General features: G+C 47.7%; 1 protein-coding gene across 1 annotated transcript in view; it reads left to right on the top strand.

Annotated features, from left to right (window-relative positions):
• Positions 1 to 2,343: 2,343 nt before the first annotated feature.
• The window catches only part of LOC121880371 (DE-cadherin-like), a 51,519-nt gene continuing 44,968 nt past the window's right edge, over positions 2,344 to 8,894 (top strand). Inside the window, exons 1-3 of the mRNA XM_042387525.1 lie at positions 2,344 to 2,500; positions 3,148 to 3,268; positions 6,651 to 6,736. Of these exons, the coding sequence (XP_042243459.1) occupies positions 6,734 to 6,736 (3 nt within the window). The 5' untranslated portion in view covers positions 2,344 to 2,500; positions 3,148 to 3,268; positions 6,651 to 6,733. The remainder of the gene's footprint in view (positions 2,501 to 3,147; positions 3,269 to 6,650; positions 6,737 to 8,894) is intronic.

The following is an 8,894-nucleotide window of genomic DNA, read 5'->3' as shown; positions in this document are numbered from 1 at the left end:
GGGGGAGTGATGGTGGGGAGTGTGGTGGTAGGTATGGTGGGTGTGAGGGCAGCGAGGGTGATGGTGGGGAAGTGATGGTGGGGAGTGATGGCGTGGTGATGGTGGAGGTGACGGTGGGGAGTGATGGTGTGGGAGATGGTGGGGAGTGTGGTGGGGGGTGATGGTGGGGGAGTGATGGTGGGGTAGTGATATGGGGGAGTGATGGTTGAGGAGTGATGGTTGTGAGTGATGGTGGGTGGTGATGGCTGAGGTAATGGTGGGCCAGTGATGTTGGGGAGTGGGGTTAGGGAGTGATGGTGGGGGGTGATGGTTGGGGGTGATGGTGGGGTGAGTGATGGTGGGGGATGATGGTTGGGGAGCGACGGTGGAGTAAATGATGTGGGGGGTGATGATAGAGGGAGTGATGATAGGGTAGTGATGGCGATGAGGTGATGTTGGAGGAGTGACGGTGGGGTGATGGTGTGAGAGAGATGGTGGGGAGTGATGGTGGGGAGTGATGGTGGAGTAATGTGGGGAAGTCATGGTGGGAGTGATGGTGGGGGTGATGGTGGGGTGATGGTGGAGAGTGATGGTGGGAGTGATGGTTGGGAGTTAAGATAGCAGAGTGATGGTGGGTGATTGATGGTGGGGAATGGTGGTGGGGTGGTGGTGGGGAGTGGTGGGAGTAGTGATGGTGGGAGTGGTGGTGGGGAGTAATATTAAAGGGGTGATGGTGGGGGGTGATGTGGTGAGGTGAGGGGTACGGGTGGTGATGGTAGGGTGATGGTAGGGAGTGATAGGGGTGATGGTAGGGCGATGATAGGGGATGATGGTGGAAGTGATGGTAGTGGGTGATGGTGGTGGTGATGGTGGTGGAGTAATGGTGTGTGGGTGTTAGTGGGGAGTATTGGTGGGAAGTGATGTTTGGGAATGATGGTGGGGAGTGATGTTTGGGGAATTGATGGTGGGGAGTGGTGGTGGGGGAGTGGTGGTGGGGAGATGTAATGGGGTGCTGGTGGGTGAGTGTTTGTGAGATGAGTGATGGTGGGAAGTGATGGTAGGATTGATGGTGAGGAGTGAGGTGAGGAGTGATGGTGGGAGGGTGATGTTGTGGTGATGGAAGGAAGTGATGGTGGGATTGATGGTGATGGGTGATGGTGGGGAAGTGATGGTGGAAAGTGATGGTGGTGGTGACGGTTGGAGGTGATGATGGGGAGTGATGGTGGATTAATTGGTGGAGTGATGAAATAGGAAGATGTTGAGAATGCCTCTGGGGAGTGTGAGTGGGATTGATGGTGATGGAGTGATGGTGGGGTTGTGATGGTAACGGAATTGATGGTGAGGCGATTGATGGTGGTAGGCGGTGATGTTGAGGTGATGGTGGGGAGTGAAGGTTGGGAAGTGATGGTGGGAAGGTGATGCTGGGGAATGATGGTGGGGAGTGATGGTGGGGAAAGTGATGGTGGTTGAGAGTGACGGTTGGAGGTGATGGTGGGAGTGATGTTTGGGGTGATGGTGGAGTGTTGGTGAGTTAGTGATGGTGGAAGTGATGGTAGGGATTGATGGTGGTGAAGTGATGGTGGGAGTGATGGTGTCAGTGATGGTGGAGAAGTGATGGTGGTGAGTGTATGGTCGGATGTAATGGTGGCGATGTGATTGTGCTATAAATGATGATGGGGGTGATGATGAGGGTGATGGTTGGGGAAGTGATGATGGGGAGTGATGGTTGAGAGTGGTGGTGGAGAGTTTGTGAAGGGAAGTGAAGGTGGTGGTGTGATGGTTGGGAGTTGATGGTTGAGGGATGGATGGTGAGGAGAATTGTGGGGTGATGGTGAGGAGTGATGGTGGGTCGTGATGATGGGGATTGATGATGGGGAATGATGGTGGGGGTGATGGTGAGGTGATGGCTGGGTAGTGATGGTGGGGAATGATGGTGGGGGTGATGGTGAGGGTGATGGCTGGGGAGTGATGGTGGGGAATGATGGTGGGGGAGTATGGTGGAGAGTGATGGTGGGGTTATGGTGGGATGGTGATGGTGGGGGGTGATGGCTGGGAATGGTGGTGGGGTGATGGTGGGGAGTGATAGTGGAGGAGTTATGGTGAAGAGTGATGGTTTGGGAATGGTGGTGGGGGAGTGATGATGGAAGAGTGATAATGGGGGAAAGATGGCTGTTGTTGAAGGAAGGAGACACAGGAGTTAATTGTTGTCAGTGGGAGGAGAGAGAGAGAAGGAGGAGATGGGTATTGTCAATTTACTCCCATCTATAGACACCCTATGGCCTTGTACACTCGCCTAGACCCATCTACACAATCTGCCCTACAACTCCCTAAATACTCTCACACCACTACCCCAGGTACAGCAGGTCTGGGCAAAATGAAGGCGACTCGGACATCAAGTATCAGCTGAGCGACAGCACCAACTTTGGTATAGATGAAGGTGGCGTTATTTACAACCTGAGAAACCTCGACTTTGAGCATACCAATGGCCACTACCTCCTCCAGGTGACCGCCCAGGACCTAGGTGAGTAAGGGGAGGTGTTGGTGAGTATGGGGTGGGTGTTGGTGAGTTAGGGAGGGTGTTGGTTGGTAAGGGAAGGCGTTGGTGAGTAAGGGATGGTGCTGGTGAGTACGGGATGGGTGTTGGTGAGTAAGGGATGGTGTTGGTGAGTAAGGAAGGGTATTGGTGGGTAAGGGAGGGTGTTGGTGGGTAAAGGGAGGGTGTTGGTGTTGGTGAGTTAGGGAGGGTGATGGGGAGTAAAGGGAGGGTGTTGTTGAGTAAGGGATGGTGTTGGTGAGTAAGGAAGGGTATTGGTGGGTAAGGGAGGGTGTTGGTGGGTAAAGGAGAGTGTTGGTGAGTAAGCGAGGATATTGGTGAATTAGGGAGGGTGCTGATGAGTAATGGTAGGGTATTGGTGAGTAAGGGAATGGACTAGGTGAATGGGAAAGGCTAGTTGAGTAGGAGAAGCCTAAAGTGAGTGAGATAGGTTCGAGGTGAGTAAAATATGTTACAGGTGAGTAGAGACGGAGCAAGGATGACATCAAAGTGTAGCATAATATTAAAATTCACAATCTAGACCTTAAGCTATACCATCGCTTTCATAGTATTTAGGTTAATCTACCAGCGTCTAGACCCCGTAGGTTCCTCAGTGTCATTCTTGGTTTCAGCAGCCGGGCGATGGGGGATGAACTTAGCGGTGGTGTCGGCCAACATACAGGTGACAGACTCTCCTGAAGAACCTTACTGACTCCCCACACTACTACTTCTCCGTCTCTGAGTTCGCGCCCAGAGGTAAGTCGAAGATGCGTTTGTTTATTTTTTCCTTCAATAATAATTCTGGTTCTTGGTCTTGTAATTGCTCTTTCTTGTTCTTGTTCTTGTTGTTGTTATTGTTGTTGTTGTTATTGTTGTTCTTGTTCTTGCTCTTCTTCTTCTTTTTATATCTGTTCTTCTTATTCTTGTTCTTGGTCTTCTCTGTCTTGTTCTTTTTCTTGTTGTTGTTGTTGTATTTGTTGTTATTTGATGTTCTTCTTCTTCTTCTTCTTCTTTATATACGTGTTCTTCTTATTCTTGTTCTTGTTCTTCTCTTTCTTGTTCTTGTTCTTGTTCTTATTCTTATTCTTGTCCTTGTTCTTCTTGTTGTTGTTCTTGTTCTTGTTCTTGTTAATTTTTCTGTTCTTATTGCTGTGGTTGTTGTTCTTGTTCTTGTTGTTGTTCTTGTTTTTCTTGTTCTTCTTCTCTTCCTGTTTCTCTTCCTGTTCTTACTCTTGTTCTTGATCGTTTGTATTTTGTTTCTTATTTTTTGTTCCTTTTCTTCTGCTTCCTCTTCTTCGTCATTATCACATCTACATCTTTTAGTCATTGTTTCTCTTCATCTTCTTCATCACTTCTTTCTTATTCCACATTATCGGTTTATGCCTCTTAACAGTTTTTCACTATTCCTAATTTACTGTTGTGGTTAAAGATCTTGAACGTCTTCATGAAGTCATAAATTTACGCTGGAATTTCTTAACGGTCGTAATGGTCTCACTCAACGGTCATAACGGTCCCATTCAAGGGTTATGCCAGTTCCACACAATGGTTGCAATGCTCCCACTGAACAGACGTAATGGTCCCACTCAATGTCTGCAACAGTCCCACTCAACGGGCATAATAGTCTCCCTCAACGGTCATAATGGTCCTGGTCCCATTCAATGGTCGTAACGGTCCTACACAACGGTCGTAACTGTTCCACACAATTATCACAAGGGTCCCACTCAACGGTCATAACGGTCCCATTCAACAGTCATAAAGGTTACACTCAATGGTAGTAAAGGTCCTACTCAAAGGTTGCAATGGTCTATCAACACAACGGTCGTAACTGTCCCAAACAACGGACCTAACGGTCCTACAACGGTCGTAATGGTCCCACTCAACAGTCGTAATGGTCACACTCTTTGGTCGTAGCTGTCCCTCAAATCAATGGTCGTAACGGTCCTACACAACAACTATAAGGTCCCACTCAATGGTCGTAACGGTCCCACTCAATGATCTTGATGATTCTGGATTCCCCAATTAACAGCCATAACGGTTGCACCAACTCTCTTACCAATTCCAACAACAGTATTAACGGCTCTACCAACAGCCTTAATGGTCCTACCAGAAGTCTTAACTGTTCCAGTGTTTTAGAGAAGATAAGGAGGGAAATTAAGTTAAGAAACAAAGTGCAGTGCCTGCTGCCCGCCAAGCTGACAAGGCCTTGAGGGTGCCTTAGGCGTAAGCCAAGCACGGCCCTGTGAGTGTGACGTCAAAGGCATAACTACGCTCGATTTTCAAACAAAGGGTCTGTGTTTGCAAGTGTTTAAGTGTAGACGTATGTGTGGGTCGGCGGGTTGAACATGGCAGATATTTATGAGTGTACCCTTTGGTAAACTCCCTTTACGCGGTGTTATATTGTGAAGTTAGCTAGGAGGGTAGGCTGTTGTTTTGAAGTGTTATTTTCCATTTATAACGTCCTTAATAAATGAAGAACCTTTAAGAATAGTTCTCAATTCCCTTCCCGGTGTATGAAGCACTGTAAAGTATTCCTCGTGTGTTTTTGTGGTATAGAGCGACACAGTGACCCCATGAGTAACAACAACTATCACATATTTTCCCTATGTTTAAGTTATTGCATTTTAGCCCTATTCTCCAGTTATCAATCTTCCCTTGTCTCCTCATTCTCCCCTCCTATCGGTTACTAAGGGGTGACCCTCTGGGTGAGGGTGACCACAGGCAAAACCTCACCTCCCTCAACCACAGACCTACCTTCTCCCTCTCTTCCTCATTCCTCCGCCCTCCCCTCATTATTATATAAAAGAAAGAATAAAGAATAAAGAAAATAAAAATAGAAATAAAATAAAAGGAAATAATACCTTTTTTATTACACCAACAACATTCTTACCGGTTCCAACAAATGTCTAAACGGTTTTACCAACAATCTTTACCGTTCCAACAACAGTCCTAACTGTTTTACCTACAACTGTCTTAACGGTTTTACCAACAGTCTTAACTGTTCCAACAACAAACTTAACGATCCTACTCCGGTCTTAACGGTTCTACCAACAGTCTTAACGATTCTACCAATGTCTTAAGTGTTCTGTTAACCGTCATGGATGTTCTACCAACCTTCTTAACGGTTCGACCAACAGCCTTAACTGCTCTGTCAATAGTGTTACCTGTTCTACCACCGGTCTTAACGGTTCTATCGACAGTCTTAACGAATCAAACAACGGTAATGACTGTTCTACCAACAGTCTTAACGGTTCTACCATCAGTCTTAATGGTTCTACCAACAGTCTTAACGGTTCTACCAACAGTCTTCACGGTTCTTCCACCGGTTTTTATTCTATCAATAAGATTAACTGTTCAACCAACGGTCATAACAGTTTCAACAACAGTCTTAACGTTTATACCAACAGTCATAACGGTTTTACCAAGTCTTAACGGTTCCAGAGTCCTTACTCAACAGTTGTAACAGTTGTCAGCGAACACAGCCTGGGAAGCAAGATGGTCCTCTGAGAGTGTTAGAATTTCATTAAGTTCCTTGGCGTTAACAGCAAGTTGTAGCAGCTGGGAGATATATTAATAGTGTAGGTTGTAGCAGCAAGTTGTAACAGCTAGGAGATATATTATTAGTATAGGTTGTAACAGTAAGTTGTAACAGCTGGGAGATATATTAATAGTGTAGGTTGTAGCAGCAAGTTGTAATAGCTGGGAGATATATAATTAGTATAGGTTGTAACAGTAAGTTGTAACAGCTGGGAGATATATTAATAGTGTAGGTTGTAATAGCAAGTTTTAACAGCAGAAACATAACATTTTTGGTTGTAACAGTAAGTAGTAAAAGCAGAAAAAATAACAATGTAGGTTGTAACATCAGCAAGATATATTACTGGTGGAGAGAGAGACAGAGAGAGCGACCCCAAGCTGTGATTAATGGTTGAGTGTTTCACTTGTTAACTAATTTAAACTCTCTCTCTCTCTCTCTCTCTCTCTCTCTCTCTCTCTCTCTCTCTCTAGCCTCAACTTGTGGCCCAGCACAACACAAACTACGAATAAAACCTAACCTAGCCAAAAGCTAAGCTAATATAATACAAATCTAACCTAACCGAACCGAGGTATCGTATATTTCCTCTCTCTGCTCCTCCTACAGGCAGCTATGTGGGCACAGTGACGGCTGAGGATGATGATGAAGACCTCGACTACTACTTCTTGGAGGCTGTGGAGCCGCCTGATATGGTGAGTAACATGGATGGATGGCTGAATGGATGGAAGGTAAGAGAGAAAGATCGTGTGAACTAGAATGTGAAGGTGGAGGGTGACTGTGGTAGGGAGGGAGAGCAGTGGCACCGGTGATGGGGTAGTAACACCGGTGATGGGGGTAGTGGCACCAATGTGTGGGATAGTGACACCAGTAATAGGGGTAGTGGCCCCAGTGACGGGAGTAGTGGCACCGGTGATTGGGGTTGTGGCACTGATGTTGGGGGTTGTGGCACCGGTGTCGGGGGTAGTGGCACGGGTTATGGGAGTAGTGGCACCGGTGATGGGGATAGTGGCACGGGTGAGGGGGTAGTGGCACCGGTGTTGGGGTTGTGGCACCGGTGTCGGGGGTAGTGGACCGTTGATGGTGATAGGGGTAGCGGCCCCTGTGGATTGAAGTAGTGGCACCAGTGACAGGGGATAGTGGCACCGGTGATGGGGTGGCGGCCCCTGTGATTGAGGTAGTGGCACCAGTGACAGGTGGTGGAACCGGTGACAGAGGTAGTAGCACCGGTGATGGGGTGCGGCCCCTGTGATGGAGGTAGTGGCACCGGTGACAGAGGTAGTGGCACCGGTGACGGGGGTAGTGGCACCAATGTGTGGGGTAGTGACACCAGTAATAGGGGTAGTGGCCCCAGTGACGGGAGTAGTGGCACAATGAAGGGGGTAGTGACACCGGTGACGAGGATAGTGGCACCGGTGACGGGGATAGTGGCACTGGTAGCAGTAGGGGGCAATCACACAGGCTAACATGGGTTGTAGTGGTACATGTAACAGGAGGGATAGTGGCACATGTAACAAGAGGGATAGTGCACATATAACAGGAGGGATAGTGGCACATATAACAGGAGGGATAGTGGCACATGTAACAAGAGGGGTAGTGACACATATAACAGGAGGGATAGTGGCACATATAACAGGAGGGATAGTGGCACATGTAACAGGAGGATAGTGGCACATGTAACAAGAGGGAGAGTGGCACATATAACAGGAGATGGGTAGTGGCACATATAACAGGAGGGATAGTGACACATGTAACAGGAGGATAGTGGCACATGTAACAAGAGGGGTAGTGGCACATATAACAGGAGGGATAGTGGCACATGTAACAGGAGGATAGTGACACATGTAACAGGAGGGATAGTGGCACATATAACAGGAGGATAGTGGCACATGTAACAGGGAGGATAGTGGCACATATAACAGGAGGATAGTGACACATGTAACAGGAGGGAGTAGTGGCACATGTAACAAGAGGATAGTGGCACATATAACAGGAGGGATAGTGGCACATATAACAGGAGGGATAGTGGCATGTACAGGAGGGTAGTGGCACATGTAACAGGAGGGCAGTGGCACATGTAACAGGAGGGATAGTGGCACATGTAACAGGAGGGATAGTGGCACATATAACAGGAGAGGTAGTGGCACATGTAACAGGAGGGGTAGTGACACATGTAACAGGAGGGATAGTGGCACATATAACAGGAGGGATAGTGGCACATGTAACAGGAGGGATAGTGACACATGTAACAGGAGGGTAGTGACACATGTAACAGGAGGGATAATGGCACATATAACAGGAGGGATAGTGGCACATGTAACAGGAGGGATAGTGGCACATGTAACAGGAGGGATAGTGGCACATATAACAGGAGAGGTAGTGGCACATGTAACAGGAGGGATAGTGACACATGTAACAGGAGGGATAGTGGCACATGTAACAGGAGGGTAGTGACACATGTAACAGGAGGGATAGTGGCACATATAACAGGAGAGGTAGTGGCACATGTAACAGGAGGGTAGTGGCACATGTAACAGGAGGGATAGTGACACATGTAACAGGAGATGGTAGTGACACATGTAACAGGAGGGATAGTGACACATGTAACAGGAGATGGGTAGTGACACATGTAACAGGAGGGGTAGTGGCACATGTAACAGGAGGATAGTGGCACATATAACAGGAGGGATAGTGGCACATATAACAGGAGGGATAGTGGCACATGTAACAGGAGGGGTAGTGGCACATATAACAGGAGGGGCAGTGGCACATGTAACAGGAGGGATAGTGACACATGTAACAGGAGAGTGAGGTGGCACATGTAACAGGAGGGTAGTGGCACATGTAACAAGA

This window comes from Homarus americanus, unplaced genomic scaffold (assembly GCF_018991925.1).
Source record: "Homarus americanus isolate GMGI-L3 unplaced genomic scaffold, GMGI_Hamer_2.0 scaffold26674, whole genome shotgun sequence".
Taxonomy (NCBI): Eukaryota; Metazoa; Arthropoda; class Malacostraca; order Decapoda; family Nephropidae; genus Homarus; species Homarus americanus.
The sequence above is the reverse complement of the archived record's forward strand: the minus strand, read 5'-3'. Positions and strand labels throughout refer to the sequence as shown.